A 19,509-nucleotide genomic window follows, 5' to 3' on the forward strand; every position below is an offset into this window, starting at 1 on the left:
CAGCAGGTGTCCTGTATTCTGTATTTCTGTATTTTAATGACATTGTGTGACTATAATCATGAGTGCAAGTAGTCATGATATGCTGGTGTTGTTGTTGTTTTAGGCAAAGACAGTAAATCTAGTTCTGGTCCAAAGGCAACCTTCTTGACAAGTTTGAATCCAAGAAGTTGGGGTCGTCTTGGTGGTTCCTCCAGTTCTTCTGACAGGCCACCTCTACCAAAGGTTTGTTTCATTTGATCTAAGTCTCATTGGAATCTAAGTACTTACTGCCGCCGTGATATTGCTGGAATATTGCTGAAAGTGGCGTAAAACCAAAATCAGTACTCCCTACAGCTCACCACTGCTTGAAGTCAGATATGTGTACATCCCATAATATTTGGCGTCAGAGCAACCTTTAAATCAGATCGGGAATATGACAGTTGGAATGTACTTCCTTAATAATGTATTTTCAAGGAGGATGTCACACCAAACCACAAATGACAGTCATTACTGACATGGTAAATGACTGATTCCATCAAAAGGATGGAGATAATCATTGGTAATGGAAGATACATTCCATATCCATAGCAAGGACTGCTGTGCAGTCGCAGTCATATAGTCTTAATTAAAAGTCACTAGATTTACACGAGGTTCATCAAGCTAATGAAGACTTCTGCCTGATTGGTCACTTGATGTTGACTTTTTGTCCGTCGTTTTAATGGTCGATCAAGAGGTTGTTGTTATGTGATCTGTATTGGGATGTCCTCAGGTATTGTGAAGGACTCTCCAAATGTGTCAGTTCAAGATCATGTGATGACCAGATTGATTTTTTTAACTCACCATGTTGCTTTTTTTTTACAGGACACATCTGTACAGAAGATATCCTACAACACATCATCAGCAAACAGGGAGAAAGTCCGAGCATGGATCAAAGAGCAGGGTAAGCAAGAATACTAACCAAATTGAAGCTTGTTGTCATCACTCCTGTTGTCATAAGAGGCAACTAACGAGATTGGATGGGCAGACTCGCTGACTTGGTTGATGCATGTCATCGGTTCCCAAATGCGCAGAGAGATGCTCATGTGGCTGATCACTGGATTGTCTGGTCCAAACTCGATTATTTACAGACCTGCACTATATAGCTGGAATATTGCTGAAATTGGAAATACAGCAGACTTTAATAGATTGCAGCTTCTGTGTTGTTTCTTATAACCTTTATCAAGTGAAGGGGCAAAAAGAAGACCTGAAATGCTTCAAACAATGAAATAGTTTCAAGTTCAAGACAAAATAAGAATATATTCCAAAACTTTGTGTTCCTTATAAGGATGTTTCATAACTTTCATAAATTATCCCCTTTAATAAACTTGTTATCCATGACACGTCACTATCTTTGTACTCTTCCAAGTTCTAAATGCTTACCAAAGAATTGACTTTTGTCAGGAAATATTAAGAAGTAATGAATGTTTTAAGATAAGCACGTTTTATTGTGTTTTCAGCTACCAAATTCCTAGAGAAATATTTCTCAACAGAGGCTCCTGGTGGGAGTCACCCAGCCCTCAATGTTCTCAACAGGTTGTGCACAGCCACTGAACAACTCTCTCTAGACGTGAGTCAACTACTGTTATCACTGATCACTGTCTAACTGCAGCAGTATAGTACAGTCATAAGGAATGAACCTGGGTCTGTTGCTACTCCTTTTGTATGCCATCTCTGTTTGAAGCAGGGGAGCCTTCTGGCAGGTTTAAGGCAGTGGGGCAGCCTTGTGCATAAAGCATTGCAGTCGTTACACCAAAAGATTCAGTTCAGCTCTCCACATGAGTGCAATATAAGTAGAATATTCCTTGTTGCTAACATATTGCTAAAGGTGGAAAAAACCTCACCACTCTGATAGGTCAGAGGACACCATTTGTTCTCAAGGCAATGTTTAGATGATCATGTGATTGCCATGCTTCTGTACATGGATAGTCACAGACGTTCTTTCCATATAAATGTACTGTCTTCTATTTTCTGCTTTTTGTTAAGTATGTTAATGTTCTTGTTGTCTTTGTAGCGATTTACTTCAACCTTGTGTCTGGGTTGTGTGGTTTCAGAATGAAGAAAGCCTCTCGGCTCTAAAGGAGATTTCCAGTATTATGAAGGAGAGTGATGTCTCACCTTTTGAGATCATTCATAGTGGCCTTGTAAAGAAACTTTTGATGTACCTCACATCCACGTCAGGCTCCGTCCCCCGGGACCTCCGCATCAGGCTGTTTCTTCACGTCTTCCTAGGATGCCCCGTACGTTCACAGATAGTAGAAATTCATTCAGTTTGTTAAAGCAAGATTTCTGTTGTTGAAAGCTAATGAAAATTGATAGAAGGATTTAACTGAGTTTCATACACTGCTGGACATGTAAACACGGATAGACAGCCATTAGTTTATTAGAGACTAGCGTATCTGTTTTGTCCCAAATGTTAATCCATGTACTTGAATTGCCACTGGTCTGAAATGAGCTGAGCTGCCAGTTGGATTTGACCACTGGTGTTTGTCGTCCATCTGACTCCTGGAAGACTTTCCATGCAGTGCCTCGGTTTTGTATGAATGTTTTGGTAATGTTTACAGCTCCCCGAGGTGACCTACATCAAGGAGAGGATAGAAGATCAGCAGGGACAGTTGTACCCACTTGTCAGCAAGATGATGGGGTGTCTGCATCAGTTAGAACAGGTACCCCAACACTGCAGATTTCAGACTCACCTCTGATTCTCATTAACTTGATTTGAGTCTTGGACAGTTCCTTTGCAATAGGTCACAACCTGCATGAGATGTGGAAAGGAATATTTTTTTGTGAGAGGTTATTTTTTGTGTGTGTCATTTAAGTTGTTATAGAGTCTAAACTTCTTAAATGCACTGTCTTTTCATTAAGTTGACCCTGTTGTTTTTTGGTCAGTCAGTTTGACTGATGGCAATAATCCAGAACTCATCCACATTTACCCTAATTCTCTGAGGTGGTAGGGTAGCTTCTTCACACCGAAGATTCCCCACATGATTATAATGTGTGGAGCCCATTTCTGGTGTCCTTTTCCATGATATTCCTGGAAGGTTGCTAAAAGCGTCATTCACTCTGACTCACTCATTCATTGTCTTAGGTGTCAGAAGCAGCTGCATAACACCATGACAACATGGACTGAAGATCATTCTATCACCTGCTAGCCAAACCTCATCCTTTGTAGGTTGATATGTTAGACCTTATCCCAATTTGTTGTATCAGTTCCAGGTTAAAGTGCATGATCTGCCAGGAGGCAACAGTTCAAGTGGGCGGGGATCAAATGCCCTTAAGTTCTTCAGTACACATCAATTAAAAGTAAGTGCTTTGTTTAATAAGAATTTAAGAAAGAACCGCTTTTGAACAAACAACTTTTTACTTCAGAGTTGGCTGCCAAATGACACTCATTTGTTTTTTGTTAATATCAACACAAAAGTATAACACACACAGGACAGTGTATATATCCATTTTACTTTGTGTTTGTTATCTGAAATATATTCTTCTGTATTGTTTCACTCGTGTGAATTCCAAGGACAAGTTGGTCCTCAGTGGCCCCTTTGTTTTTGTTTCGGCTATTTTAGATGATGTTCTTGTGTTTAATTGAATAACAGGTTGTCTCTGCATGCTGATGTGAATCATTAGCTTGCCCAGCAATTTTGCATTAGTTGTTGTGTCAGTGGGAGAGTTGTTGTATCACTGACTCTAGTGTAAAATTACATTCACACAATAGCTGATTTCTTTCAGTGCCAGTTACAAAGACATCCCTCTTGTTCATCTCTGCGGCAATGGAAGGGTGGTCCAGTGAAAATAGACCCTCTAGCTCTTGTCCAGGCAATAGAGAGGTACCTTGTCATGAGAGGCTATGGGAGAACAAAGGTAAGCAATGGAGAATCACACCATGTACTTAAATGACCCATGGTAGGATTGTAAGAGTATAACAGTAACACTGTATCCGGTTTTTGTAATTGCATAGATGGATCTTCATGATCTGGATAACTGGATGTCTGGTCTAGACTTGATAATAGCCTTTAAAAACTGATGAGTGCAGTCACAAAGAACAAACGAAATAACAAATACTGCTAAACATTGTACTGTCATCATTGATCATTCTGTAAGTGAGGCATCACTTAGTAGGTATTGCTTGAACTATTGGACCTCATACAATTCATTGTGTACTTGACCTGTGAAGATGTTCTTCATGCTTATCGTAAGAGGTGACTAACGGATACATAGTCAGACTCGCTGACTTGAGTGACACATGTAATTGTTACCAAGTGGTGCAGATTGATGCTTATGTTGTTGGCCACTGGTCTAGGTTTGATTATTTACAAACCACCGCCATTTAGTTGGAATATTGTGTAGTGCCCAGTAAAACGAAACTCACTTATTGTGCACTTATATTTTGTGAGAATAGTTATTATATATATGTTTCCCTTTCTTGGTTGTTTTGTTTCTAGTGTATATCTTAGCATGAGTGTTTCACAAACTTCAAACTGATTTTATTGTGCATCTTCAGGATGGAGAAGAGGAGATAAGTGATGAAGAGAACTCAGATGATGATGTAGAGGACACTATGGTAAGTCCTTCATAACTGTGTCATAAAGCTGTTCTGTACAGGGGCAGCTACCTGGATGGTGTGGTCAGGCTTGCCAGCTTGGGTGACATGTCATTGGTTCCCAGTTGTGTAGATCGATGCTCATGTAGTTGATGGCTGGGTTGCTTGGTTCAGACTTGATTATTTACAGATTGCTGCCATAAGCTACAAAGGCTGTTGGTGTTGTGCACTATGAGTCTAATCCAATAAGTTAGTCCATAGCTCATTCCTGACTCTGATTCATGTAACCTTATTAACAGTGAACATAGTTCCTTCAAGATTTTTTGTGGTCTTGTAACTATCATATTAATCCTGCCTTTAACATTCACAGACACATGTAGGCCTGTATTGACTTGCTATCTCTACATTTTAGGGTGTGTAGAAATGGATAAAATCATCCAAGATGTAAATAATGCCATATTTTGTTGTGCAGAATAGCATCCCTTATTAATCTCAGAAATGTAAGATGATGGTTTGACCCCAAATTGAATTGATTCCACTAAAGTTCTAAAAGAGTATAAAATGCTTCACTATGGTTTTTCCTCACATGTCAAACTGTATGACTACAAATGTTCCTGTCCTCTAGGCGGCAGTGTTCATCAGTCAGGGTACAGCACGGCACCGACTGGAGTTCCTGATTGGAGACCGTGTCCTGCCCTACAACATGACAGTGTACCAGGCAATCAAACAGTTCAGCCTTAGTGGGGAGGGCAGTGAGACTGACACAGACTCAGAGAACCCTCTCAGTCACGCTGGTATCTGGGTACAGACCCACACAATATGGTTAGTTCTGTTTGTTAGGTGACTCCATGTTATTTGTCACCTTGTTTTGTTGCCTTGTTCAGACTGAGACCCGTGAAGGTCCCGGGGTGGAATAGCCCTTGAGCAACCCATGCTTGCCATAAAAGGTGACTATGCTTGTCGTAAGAGGCGACTAACGGGATCGGGTGGTCAGACTAGCTGACTTGGTTGACACATGTCATCGGTTCCCCATTGCGCAGATCGATGCCATGTTGTTGATCACTGGATTGTCTGGTCCAGACTCGATTATTTACAGACAGTCGCCATATAGCTGGAATATTGCTAAGTGCGACGTAAAACTAAACTCACTCACTCACTCACCCTTGTTCAGACTGAAACCCATTTGATCGCTAGATCCCCCTAACTTTGAGTTAAAATGGGTCCTTTATTATGGTCTTTGATCAGTTTGCTCATGGGTTTTATATAGCAGTAATGGCTCTGACTTTGGCAGCATCTCGAGTGTTTTTGTGAAATTCTTAGGGACGAATGTTAAAAATGCAGCTGTGGCTTCAAACTCTGTGAAGCAAACTTCAAGGACTCAAGGTTTATTTCAAACACATGTTGTCATTTGGGGACCTCAGTAACCTGATGCAATGATAAAGTGAATATGTCAAGAATGTTTTAATCTGAGGCCATGAATTAGCAAATTACATGATTTAACAATGTGTTAGTTCTTTCATTTAGTTTCAGTTTTCATTTAGAAAAAGCTGTATGGTTTGACATTTAGATGCTTTCTTGACAACAGAATTAATTATAAGCATGTAAGCTTCTTGCTTTGTATCAAATTAAAAATGTAAAATAATATTTAATGATTTATTACTTTCACCCCAAAAAATAGTTTTTTTTCTGTGTAATAACTACTTAAATGACGTCTTCTTCATCGGTGCATCAGGTACCGACAGGCTGCTGAACAGGAAGAGGTCACCGCTACTAGTCCAAAGAAAACAAAAGCTGAGTCTAAAGGTGCTAAAGCTGCTCGAAGGAAACACGATGATCTGCATAAAGGTAAGTGTACATCTGGAGTATGTCATCTTGGTTAAGAAATCATTAAAGCAAGTGGTCACAGTAGCTATAATAATATCAGAAAGATTCAAATGCTACAAAGCTAGAAATATCACCACAAAACATTGCAGACCTTCTGAAATTAGCAGAGAAGTCAGAGGAAAATGTTTCAAATACAAGTATCCTAAATATCATATCATCCTAGAGACATAATCATTGGTTTAATGTATGAAGTTAACAATGAATCCAGCATCATATGATTTGCACTATACAAAATGTGTTTTAAAGTGCGAGTTGTAAAGGATTCTTCACTTGAATAGCCACGTAAATACTGAAGCATCCTTCATCAGTTTATAGTGGTTTTCTAAACAAATTGTTGATGCTACATGTGATAAAACAAAATGATGTGTTTTGGTTTTCAGATAGCCATTGTTCTGTGATAGTTCCCCTCTTGAATGCCTTCCTCACTGACAAGCTGCCAGCGTTTGTCACAGTCCAGGACCCGTCTCTTGATGTTATTGCTTTGTTGCGGGTGTTGCATTCTCTCAACAGGCTCTGGGCGACTCTCTTTGAAGTAAGCTCATCCATGGATTATTTGACCCAGGCAGGACATATCATGTCATGGACATTGTGTTGTGTGTGTGTGAGTTAGAATACCTCAGGACAAGTTTGTTTCTGCTACACAGTTTGGTCTGCCAGAAAATAAAAAGCACAAAGTGCATTTTTAGACATGTTGTCCTCAACAGTTGAAGGGTCAGCTAGCGTGCAAGAGTGTCCTGGTAGCTACCACTCCATGTTTTGTTGACACTTGGCAGTAAATAATAGTGGTTGGAACCCCTGACCTATGTCACCCCCACATCAGACTGAAATAATGTTTGAAATGGTGTTGAGCGAGACTCACCTACTCAAAACTGTAAACAGTAAGGACCAAGAAGTACAGTAATTTTTTGTTATCCTTTCTCATGCTTATTTGCATGAGTGACAAATATGGCTGGTCATGTGACCAACATTTGCACCAAAATATTGATGAAAGGGAGGGTACTCGTGGGTGAGTATGATTTTACGTTCTCTCTTGAAGAAGGGAACTTCTAGAGATTTCAAGTGTCAACTAAAAATTCAGATAGAAGAGGGAGACAAGCAAATAAGCATGAGTTAGGATAAGCATAAAACATCAATTTTAGTCAGAAAATTACATCATTCCCTGAACCTTTCAGATTAACAATTCATGTTGAGTGTTTCTCCACAGACAGTTGTTCAGCAGTTTGTGGTTTGTTCCAGGTGTCCTTCTTCCCATCCCCGGTGCTACCAGCATCAGACTTCACCAGCAATAAACTAACAGCGAAGGCCAACCGCCAGCTCCAGGACCCTCTCATTATTATGACAGGCAACCTCCCCAACTGGCTGGGGGAAATAGGCACTGCAGCGTAAGTAGCATCTCTCTTGCATTATTATTATGACAGGCAACCTCCCCAACTGGATGGGGAAAATAACACTGCAGCTTTAGTTGCATCTCCTTTATTGTTAGGACAGGCAACCTCCCCAGCTGACTTTTGAAAATGGGCACTGCAGCATGAGGTGCATCTCTCTCTCTTAGGTATATCTGGTTGTAAGGATTATTGATTGACTGTACTGTTCTTTACTTTTTAAGCAGTACACATTTTTAAAAAAACTTCAGGTCCTTTCTTTGTCTATTTGTAGGCCATTTTTGTTCCCCTTTGATACACGGCAACTACTGTTCTTTGCTACATCGTTTGACCGAGATCGGGCCATGATGCGTCTTCAGCAGGACAACTCTGGTGACAGTATACAGAACGACAGTGAGAGAGTGGCACCACGCCTGGATCGTAGGAGAGTAAGTGCTTGCCCAAAATAACGATGAAAATTCTTAAAGTTCTAAATGTGACAGCCCTTATGCATTGGTTTTTGGACTAAACTTTGATTATTGTTTTATCATACTGTGTTGAAGTTGTATATCATATTGTAGTGTAAACAAGGTAAACAGGTTTGCTTCTTTGGTTATTTTATAACCGATTACTGAATGTTTTCTGTTTTTTAATTGCACTTACATTTCGAGTATGATAATGTTGGTAAACTGTTGTAGTTTCATAGAAGTGATTGGTGCATATGTGTTTTGCACTTTGAGGTGTATGCTGTTTAAGTCATGTAATGATGTATATTTGCAGAGAATGGTTAGTCGTGTTGACTTGCTCAAACAGGCTGAAAAAGTCATGGAGGAACTAGGAAACTCAAAAGCTCTATTGGAAATACATTATGAGAATGAGGTAAGTAGCAATAGATTCATGAATAACTTGGTTTATAAAAGCGTGATCCAGACACCCCACCAATACCACGCACCATACCTTATTTCGTATCTCTTTCCACTAAGTAGGAGCAGCATACAGGTTTGATATCCGTTCATCCAAGATGATGGGGACAGATTTTCTCTAAAACCGTTACTGATAGGGAAACTGAATGTGGTATGTATTTTCAGGACACAAGTGTCTTCATTGAGTTCAAAAACGGATACTGTATTACAATTCCTTGTGGAGTTAAAGTCCTTATCATGTGTTTCTTGGCTTAGTGCATGTTATCCCCAATGGGAACACATTTTTCCGTAACCATTCTAGAAAGGAAAACCAAGTGTGGTATGTGTTTTCAGCCCATGAATGTCGAGGTGGATTTATAAAACAGGAACCAAATAGAAACTGAACACTGTGACAGGAGATACTGATGACCATGTCTTCTTGACTTTAGCCCTCCTTTAATTTTTTTCGATGTCCAATTCCCGTTTTTTCATTATCAGTCGTTGACATACTCACAGGTTATCACATTTGATAATCATGGATGCTCATCAGTATTCCAGTCATCCTGAACCTTTGTCAGTTGTCCTGGCTGTTACATGACATGAATGTATGTCAGTACTCTTTAGAATTTTCCAGTTTGTAAATGCTCTGCTCCTCTGTTCCCAGGTGGGTACAGGCTTAGGCCCTACATTAGAATTCTATGCTCTGGTGTCTCGGGACTTCCAGAGGACTGACCTGGATATGTGGAGGGGGGAGGCTGTAAAGGCAGCAAACCCATCAGGTAAGATGTTTTTATATACAATATGCCCTTATTATAAAGTCACAGTTTGTCCAGGAGAAACTATTTTCAATATGTCCAGGATATCCATTGTATCAATTAATTTGAGTTATGTTAGTTGACCAATTAAGTTATGTATACTACAACAGCTTGTGTCATTGGCATAATAACCAGAGGAAAATGAATTTTTGCTCAAAATCACATTGGCAAATAGCATCATACCCAGTTTGGCATTCAGGGTATTAAATGGACAGGAAATATGTTCTGTCAAAACATGGCATTATATCCAGGGTGGCATTATAACCAGGGTGCTCTGTAGTTTCTGGGTGGCCGAGTTCTTCAAACATACCAATTTACTGTGCAGAGTAAGGCATGCCAGAAACCAGGGATATTAGCATTGAATCACAACTGACCTAATTATATTTTGTAGTGTCTTACCACTATAATACCTGTTTATGTGGGTTCAGTTAAGGTAGTAAATAGCTAGAGTCTGCATCACTTGGGTCTTTCTTCTACGTTATACTTACATTCTATGATGTTCTAGAACCAGCATGCTGTTAGAAGGTTTGTTAAACCAAACTCACTGGCTCATGTTCTCATTTGTAAATATGTCCTATGTCACGCAGTACACCTTCTAAGTTCTTTCTTTTGTGGAGTGGGAAAAACCTGGAACAAAGTTTTGAAAAAGATGTTCCAGTGGTTAAGTTTTATATTTTAGTATCTATATAAAAAAGTCATTTTTTTGTCTTTAATAATAATATAACAATTTGTTAACAACACAATTCCAGATCCAGAAAACAAGATATCCTACATACACTCACCTTGTGGCTTGTTCCCGGCACCTCTGGCCAGAAACACCAAAGCTGCAGCTGTCAACAAAGTCAAATCAAAGTACAAGTTCCTGGGGAAATTCCTGGCCAAAGCTCTCATGGATTCAAGAATGGTAAGAGGAAACAACTTGTACCTTCCAAAACTTATTAGGTATTTCTCCTTTCTAATTTCTCATTGATTAGAAACACCAGGGCATGAATCAATGCTGTTCTTTTCAGATAATGGTTTATTTTGCCCAGACCTGATTATTTATGGGCTGTTCTGATAATTAAGCAATATTTGGGTAAACTAATCTTTATAATGTGTTAGTGTTAAGACCCAGGAAGGTTCAGGTTAGAATTGATCTTCAGTAACCCATGCTTGTCAGAAGAGGACTGTGAGATCAAATGGTCAGACTCACCAACTTAATTGACACAATGTCCTTGTGTCCCAGTTGTGCAGATCGATGCTCATGTTGTTGATAACTAGATTGTCACACCCAGACTTGATTATATTCAGACCACCACCATACAACTGGAATATTGCTGATAGTGGTGTAAAACTGAAACTTGCTCACTCATAGTGTTAAGCAAGGCAGCATCCTTTTCAGTATTGACACGAAAGTTAGTTGTTCATCATAAGATGCTTGGTTTATGATGCAACTTCAAATAAACAAAATTACCTTCCTATCTCTCTCAACGTCTTACATATGTCAACTTGCTTTTGTTTCCAGGTTGATCTTCCACTGAGCCCTGTATTTTACAAGTGGTTGTTGGGGCAGGAGCACAGCGTCACATCCGCTGACCTGCAACACATAGACCCAGTTGTTGCTAAATCTTTCCGCCAACTTGAAGATATTGTACACCAGAAGAAGAGAATTTTAAGTGACAAATCACATGTGAGTGGCATGTCATTATAGGGACTTACATAGTAGAGCGTCCTTCATTATGTAGTATATTGTATCTCCATGCCTTTGATAAATACTTTAGACCCTCTCCTCCATACTGCTTCAATTAGGAAGGGCATTACCACCTCCAGTGCTCCAATCTCTAACTTATGGATTTAGTTAACTGGTGGGCAATTTTTGTCACTGCCACAAAACAGAGGCATGATAGTGATAGGGAGCCAGGTATCATTTTAGCCATCCAATATATATCTGATAGATGTTTTGTATATGTTATGGATCTTTAATGAGGTATGATAGGTTTCTCTTGGCAGTCAGTACTTTTATTCCCATTGGGTTCAATTGACTCTTAGGTATTCTATACCAGTAAGTAGACATTTCATGCTGGTAAGCTTCATAACCTCATAACTGTGACGTATAAGTACAAGCACATTCATTATACTCAGCAGATTTGAATTCATAGATGCATGATGAAATATTCAGTCATTATGTTTACAGCTTTATGCCTTTGATCAGTTAATAAAGATCTGTAAAGACACATTCGGAAGTTGAAAAGTGTAAGTGGGTAAGGCATAAGGAGTCAGTTAAGTGTCAGCATGATATAAGGGGAGGGTCATGTCCTGTCTGAGGGTTGACACCTTGATTTTGTGCATGTAGACTGAGGAGTCTCGTCAACTAGCCCTAGACAGTCTGACCCTGGATGGGTGTAGTATAGAGGACCTGGACCTCACCTTCACACTACCAGGCTACACAAACATTGAGCTGAAGAAGGGGGGCAAGGATGTGCCAGTTACACTCGACAATCTTGAGGACTACTTACAGGTATGGTTTTATCCTCGTTATTATCCCATCACTAAGTGGGAAGGGGAGTTCGTAAACAAAAAGCATCTTAGGATTTGTTACAGAGTTGTGGCGCTTGTTATATGCTTCTTGACTTAATGTATGGCATCGTCATCAATGCTGTGGTGGAGTTAGAAAACAGGAACCAAGTAGGAACAGAACACTGTGGCAGGGGATATTGATGACCATGTCCTCTTGTTATCTACTCTTTCAACTGAGAATGCACTGCCAGTGCTCAGTAAGTGGCAGTGGATGTTACACCTCAAAACTATCAAGATATTTTGTTTGGGCCATTGTGTATGTAATAGCAGATGTATTGGCTGGAGCATGTTTTGATTGGCTTTCTTTAAGAATAAGGGAGAGGGGATTTGTTTGATTTTGGGATTTGATGGAACTTGCGCTTGTCTTTGTTTTGTATTTTGGGAAGGGCAGGTGCAGTTAGAGTCAATGTCAGTCTAACAGCAAATTCTACAAGTCAGTATTGTGAAAATACACATGCTATTTTGAGGGAGCCTTCTATTTTTTGTTGACTGATATATTCATGTAACGAAAATCGTTATGATGATATGAAATATCTGAAAAAAGTACTTTTATGAAGTTTGTATCTCGCATGTGTGTAGTGTCATGGATGCTAAGGATCTGATCCACCTTGTGTGTTCTAACATCATAGTTTGTGTTTTTTTCTGTTTGTACTGTACAGCTGGTGACACACTGGAGTATCGTGGAAGGTGTGTCGCGCCAGTTTGATGCATTCCGGGAGGGATTTGAATCTGTGTTCCCTCTGTCCTCTCTACAGTGCTTCTACCCAGAAGAGGTGAGTTCACACTTCTTTAATCTCATGATTCAGTTCAAATTTTTAAGAAGACCTTTCAAACATCTTTGGTGGTTACACATCTGTTATGTCTGTTTATGATGGTGTTTGATGTTCATGCTATTATAGCTTGTTTTGTCAGACCGACACTCCTGGACCAGCTGCACACCAGCAGTGGTGACATGTTGGTAACTGGGACATAACATTTACCATACTCATGAATTTGAGCTTTTGTTCCTAATATCTATCACTGGATTGCTTGGTCCAGACTTAGTCTTTTACACACCTTTGTCATATAACTGTAAGATTGCATTAACAAACATCTTGACCAGGTGTATAGAAGCAAGATGTAACTCCTCTGTCTCATCCCTTGGTGTGACCCAGCTGTAATGTTTTGATGGTTGTTCCAGCTGGAACAGTTGTTCTGTGGTAGCGGGAGTGAGCTGTGGGACATGAAGATGCTGATGGAATGCTGCCGCCCTGACCACGGCTATACACATGACAGTCGGGCAGTCAAGTTCCTCTTCCAGGTGCTCAGTGCTTACACCCCGGAGGAGCAGAGAGACTTCCTTCAGTTTGTTACAGGCTCACCAAAACTACCTGTTGGAGGTTAGTAGACACAGACACTCTCCATGCATGGGATAATCAGGGAAGAGTCTAGATGCCACAATTTACTGGGCAGAGTTGCCTCCCTTAATTATACCAGGAACTGACAATCATGAGTTTTAATTTGATAACTGCTTCTGAGATTACTTTTGGTTTATCATCTTTATTTCAATCGACCACACTTTTGGTTTTCCACACATTTAGCTGAAACGGTGTCATACAACAACAGATTAAAGTGGAATTCTATATATTTTTTTTTCTTCAAGCCATCCGAAGTTGTTCTTTTTATTCCTATGGGAATCCATAATATCCATTGTCTCAAAAGAAGAACAAGTAAAGGGTTTCCTCATTGGTTGAGATATTAGTGAAGTCTCATGTTTATGATGACATAGTGTCTGACTGTTGTGAAGCAATTTCATTTCAGCATTATCTCAAAAGAGAAATTGTGTGATCTCTCCAAATCAGTTATTCAAACCATAATATATGTTGCAGGATTCCGAAGTCTTTCCCCACCTCTGACCATAGTGAGAAAATCCTTCGAGTCCAATGAATGCCCGGACAATTTCCTACCATCTGTGATGACTTGTGTCAACTACCTGAAGCTCCCGGACTACTCCACAGTGGAGAACATGCGAGACAGGTTGAGTGTTGCTGCCAGAGAGGGACAGCTCTCCTTCCATTTATCATGAGCTGTCAGGAGCCACTTCAATACTTTGTGGGCATTTTCGTAGGACAAAGCATTGTGTCAAATCAAACAGGCGGATTATGATGAAACAAAATAATATTTGTGACTGGAATGATATTTTGTTTATGGACTTACACAGTGGAGTGTTAAACAGATTGAGGTCACAGTGTGTGATGTAGGATGTACCTATGGAAACCTTCCCCTAAGTTGCCAAAGGGAAAAATTAAGTGGTGATTCAAGGGATCCCATGAAAATATTTGCATACTGACGAAATCTGTGAATTTCTTCAGACCAGTGGTCAAAGATACAATTCAGACAAGTCATGTTCAAAAGTGTGTTTTCAAGATATGCCTTCTGGATTGAAGGAAAGAAGCTGTCATTTAACAACCAGGATGCATCTAATGGGAGTTCAAGGCTTCGATGTGGTGATACAAAAGAGTCTAAATAATGTAAAGCTATTGTTTGATAGCTTGAGCTGTGTACATGATTTGCAGTGACAAGACAATATTACTGTGTACCTGTGCTGTTGAAGTATCTGTACACTCTAAGGCAAGGTGTTTGTGTATGCGAGCATTGTCATGCAAGCATCCTCTATATAGTGCACACCCTGAGCCGGCTCACCTTGAACATTTGGCATTTAATTTGTATCTCATTTCTTGTTTTATACAGACACCTATTCCTTATTTCTGATTGTGTTGTTGTTATGTGTTTGATATGTAGAGCAGGATCTGCTCAGTGTACATAAATACATGTGATATAATCGTAAGAGCTCCATATGACTGTAACAGTCCTAGAGGGTCCACATGGACAGTGGTACAACCATCTTGCGTATGAGCTCTACTGGACAATATTAAAATGATGTTCATCATGCATAAATGCTTCAACTGCAACCTGCCTGAGTGGCTGTCATCATCAGAGCATCTTAAATCAAGGGGTGTGGAGTGTCTGCTCTTTCAGCAAGCAATAGCAGTCTGGTGTAGCTTTTTGAAAATCATGGGATGGTTTATAAAGACATGTAATAGACACAACTAGCTGCCTGTATTATTTCTTTATCCACAGTGGCAGTGGGGTAGCCTTGTGGTTAAAGTGTTTGCTGTCATTGCAACGACCCCGATTTGAATCCCCACATGGGTAGTGTGTGAAGCCCATTTCTGGTAGCCCCCATGGTGATATTGTTGGAATATTGCTAAAAATGGCGTAATACTAAGCTCACACACTCACTGTGTATCCACATATACTGCAAAGGCTACAATGTCCTGTCTTGCTTCCCATCAACTATGTCACCTTTCTGGAGTGTCAAAATTTTGCTTTTAAGTTACCTTGACTATAAGAAACTTGTCATGAAAAATAATATTTGAATTGAGTTTCCAACATGGGTGCAATGCCTGGGGTCTATCTTTGGTGATTGTCTTGATATTATGAAAAATACAAGCAGTTCAACACAAACACTTTGATTTTCTCAAAGTACAGTTAAAGAAAACAAGTACTGACATTAAGGACAGACACACCCAACTTCTAAAAGAATGATCCATCAATTAACGTAAAAATGTAATTTCTTGCCAAAGTGAAGTGTTTCAAATTTCCACACCCCTGACTTCTTTTGTGCTAGTTCAACAAATAGTGGGGAACTACATCATACTAGAAAGTGTATTTATGTAAGTTTTTGTATGTAAACAAAACTCAATTAGTGCCACTCAGATTAATATAAGTCTCATTTGTTCCTCTTTATGCTTCTCTGAAATTGTTAGTTTCACTTTCTGATCAGAAGATCTGTATGAAAGGGTTATAATTTTGCATTATCACAGCTTGCAAATTCTCTTTTAATAACATATGCAGAATGGTATGCAGAGGATATTAAACTGCTTTTACTGAAACGAAGTGTTGCATCTATAAAGGGCCTGACTTCACTGGTATTAGAGTACCAATATTATAAAAAACATGTTCAATTACTGTACAGATTCAAGTTAATCATCAAACTTTCATCTTAAACACTTGTTTACGAATAGGCATATTATCCATTGATGTAACCCAAGTTCGGTGAAGAGAAATTTGTGTTCTGTCCATATATGATTATGTTGATGTTATGTCTCATTATCTTTGCAATATGCCATAGTCATCACTACAATCACTAATTGATCTGAGACTGATCGTTTCCTGTCATTCTTATGTTTACGCCAAAGACTTGCTACATCCTCTTAGTGATGGTAACAAGACAATGCTCATTGGTTATTATGAAGCCACGGATCTCCTCCCTCAATGGTGTGCTGACAATGGCAAGAAGATATATCTTGACATCAGGCTACCTTTTGACACAGCTGTGTAAGGGCTAAAGTAGTCACTAACTCTTCAAAAGCACGACATTATGAGACCTGCTTTATATAACATACACAGAGCTGTTATTCTTGAAAAGTTTGTAGCCCTTAGAATATTTAACTTTGATCAAAACGTGTTACGAAAGGGCTAAAGTAGTTCGTAGGGCTACGAACGTTTGAAGAATGTACAGGCAGGTTATTATGGCAATATGTAAAACACCTTTCAAGATGGTGAGCTGTATTCCATCTAAATTTGTGTGTTTAAATTAGAATTCGTGACTGGGGGTATGTTTCTCCTTATATGATTTAATGCTAATTGATTGTATGACATTGTTAGACATAAGGGAGACCCAGGAGGCTTGAGATTGGCTGTTCTGGAAAATTTAATTGAGGGGACCTCTGAATTTGAAAGGAGCCCTTGAGGTGTTTCATGCTTATTTTCCAAAACTGATTGTGTATTGGTCATACAAGTGTTTGTGAAATGTGCTGAAGATGTTCTACAAGTCCACTTCAAGTGTTTCATTTGCTATACTTTGTGATAATGTAACAGGTCTACACAGCAGAATCTTAATATGGCTTATAGACATAAGTAACTGACAGTGGAGCAAATACCATCTGTGCTTGGCATAACTTTGTTGTGAAGCGATGGCTTCTTTACAAACCTGAAACATTTGTTTTACAATAGAGTTGCTGTCCGAAGTCCTGTTGGAACTATTTATCTGAAAGTCACTGTCCACATTTGAAAAATACCATACATTGTGTTTAAACTAAGATCATAGTACTAATAGGCCAGAGTGTTTTTGATAGACATAAAGGACATTCCTCAATAATTAAAACTTAGCACTTTGTAAGAATTTGGAGATTCATTGCACGAGTACCTAAAGTATCACTGGTCATGAACTGTTGCAAACTTTTGCAGCTCCTTAAATTCCATTTTACACTATACAGAAATTATGCCCTAAACTATTACAGGAGCAGTTATTTTGAAATTATGCTTTCAATTTTTAAGCAAAGGATTTCACATATATACTGACTCAAAATTATGTTTTGTATTCATCCTTCCTAATGACTCAAGTGTCTCTGTATACACAATTTGAAACTCAAAGACAAGGGAACGTTACCTCTTTTTAGTTGCTTTAGCCTTGAGCATCTGATAGCCAACTATGTCGCTACATGTATTATCTGAAACAGCAGATAAGGTGAAATGTCTGTGTTCCTAATCCTTTCATCTTAGCTGAAGTACAGTGGAGCATCGTTAGTGGAAAGATTTTAATTAGACACTAATCAAGTATAAGACGTTTCATTAAAATTGTTTGAAGGTTCCTACGACAGTGTCCATATTAACAAGGTCCCGCTGTTAGTTCAGTTTGTTAGAGTGTTCATCATGGAAATAATTCATACTGTGGTATTTGGAAATATGTCACTTGTTAGTTAGCCCAATTCCTTGACCTAGTCAGTCAAGGGTTCATGACGGTGCGGATGAAGTAGACTTGTTGTTAAAGGATGTATTCTAATGGAATAGCATGGGCTGAACTTTGACCAGTAACTTCGGAATCAACTGGACCATATGGAGAGAATGCATTTAGTTAATTAAATGTCACACAGGCAGAGATATAACAAACCAAAAAGTCCAATCTCCATATCATTCAAGCATACCATGAAACTCATTTCACCTCAGTAGCAGTGAGATATCTTCTTGCTGCAAAGCAGTAATGAAATGGATCACTTGAATCCAGATGGTACTGGTGACAGTGTGTTCTCGTCAAGGAATACTGTTCATCAACTGGTGAATAAGATTGAACTACACCATTTGATAGCAAAGTCTCAGCATGGGCAAGTTCTTTAAGGTTGTTAGAAGTATGGTCAAGGAATGTAGGGTGTAGGTAGCTTATGTTGACACTGCAAAGAGCTGTATCAGTTGTAGCTCACCATAGGTGTACACAGTGTTCATGTTACATGTCTCTTCAACACAGGATATCGAGAAAGTCTGAGTGAAAATTTGAGTGTTCTATTCTTTGATATTTGCCAAATTATGATTTATATGAAAGGCTAAAGAGAATAAATGATATTTATTATATTACAGTGCCTGTCTCTGTGTTTGTTTGTAATTGACAAATTTATTTTCTTTCAAGGGATGAAAGAACTTCAGGACAGATTCTGGAAGTGTGATATATATATCAATAACATGTACCTGCTTATAGTACCAAATTTGGCATCCATCAAAATCAGAGTTGTTTTTCAGTAACCCATGCATGTCGTAAGAGATGCGGTGGTCAGGCTTGCTGACTTGGATGATACATGTCATTGTAATTGTTAATGTTCATGCTATTATCACTGGATTATCTGGTCCAGAGTTGATTATTTACAGACCACCACCTATAGCTGGAATATTGGGGAGTGCACCCTTAAACAACAAACCAGTCAACCATCCCAAATTTGGTATTTGTCATCATGCTACAAGTTGTCCCACGTGATGTCAGTCTCCTCTGAATTCAACTAGTTCCCCGTAGGGAAGGCGAGGCTTATCTGGTTGATCCCGACAGTAATCATATGCTTGTCTCAAAGTAACAACTCGAGCACAATGAAAAATGCAAATGACTCATTAGATCAGGTATGCTTCCTTTGAGGAAAAAATCCTACTTGGATAACTGTAGCGATTCTAGAGTTAATGCATGCACCGAAGCTCATCAAACAAAGCTGTAACCAATCAACCTCTATATCGCTGAGGATGAAGACTTATGGATGGACAACTTTCTTGCAGTGGATGCGACGTTTCGGTGTCGATTCTAACACCGCTATCAAGCAAAGGATGCTTCGCTTCACAACGCTGTGAGAATCTACACCGAAACCTCGCATCCATTGCAAGAAAGAAGCTGTCTATCATACCAACTTCTAAAATGCCACTTGAAGAATTCTGTATATCTACCAGGATTCTACAAGTCCATTTCAGAGATAAAGAATCCACGAAGGAAGAAACTAAACACTTGGAAAGACGATAAACGCCTGTATTTTCCACAAAGTTACTGGAATGCTGAATCAGTGGTGTACACGCACAGAATGCAG

The 19,509-nt window shown here is 39.2% G+C and overlaps 1 protein-coding gene across 7 annotated transcripts in view; it reads left to right on the forward strand.

Moving 5' to 3' along the window:
- The window catches only part of LOC137281258 (E3 ubiquitin-protein ligase TRIP12-like), a 78,547-nt gene extending 60,019 nt beyond the window's left edge, over positions 1–18,528 (forward strand). For all 7 annotated transcript variants that reach the window (XM_067812405.1, XM_067812408.1, XM_067812406.1 and 4 more), the window contains 21 exons: positions 104–222; positions 841–919; positions 1,476–1,585; positions 2,070–2,255; positions 2,580–2,681; positions 3,226–3,318; positions 3,745–3,876; positions 4,517–4,576; positions 5,181–5,377; positions 6,288–6,400; positions 6,820–6,971; positions 7,676–7,821; positions 8,096–8,249; positions 8,581–8,679; positions 9,367–9,481; positions 10,267–10,421; positions 11,022–11,186; positions 11,850–12,014; positions 12,733–12,846; positions 13,254–13,452; positions 13,942–18,528. In XM_067812405.1, the coding sequence (XP_067668506.1) occupies positions 104–222; positions 841–919; positions 1,476–1,585; positions 2,070–2,255; positions 2,580–2,681; positions 3,226–3,318; positions 3,745–3,876; positions 4,517–4,576; positions 5,181–5,377; positions 6,288–6,400; positions 6,820–6,971; positions 7,676–7,821; positions 8,096–8,249; positions 8,581–8,679; positions 9,367–9,481; positions 10,267–10,421; positions 11,022–11,186; positions 11,850–12,014; positions 12,733–12,846; positions 13,254–13,452; positions 13,942–14,138 (2,852 nt within the window). In that variant the 3' untranslated portion in view covers positions 14,139–18,528. The remainder of the gene's footprint in view (positions 1–103; positions 223–840; positions 920–1,475; positions 1,586–2,069; positions 2,256–2,579; positions 2,682–3,225; positions 3,319–3,744; positions 3,877–4,516; positions 4,577–5,180; positions 5,378–6,287; positions 6,401–6,819; positions 6,972–7,675; positions 7,822–8,095; positions 8,250–8,580; positions 8,680–9,366; positions 9,482–10,266; positions 10,422–11,021; positions 11,187–11,849; positions 12,015–12,732; positions 12,847–13,253; positions 13,453–13,941) is intronic.
- The last annotated feature ends 981 nt before the right edge of the window (positions 18,529–19,509 follow it).

This window comes from Haliotis asinina, chromosome 4, assembly GCF_037392515.1.
Source record: "Haliotis asinina isolate JCU_RB_2024 chromosome 4, JCU_Hal_asi_v2, whole genome shotgun sequence".
Taxonomy (NCBI): domain Eukaryota; kingdom Metazoa; phylum Mollusca; class Gastropoda; order Lepetellida; family Haliotidae; genus Haliotis; species Haliotis asinina.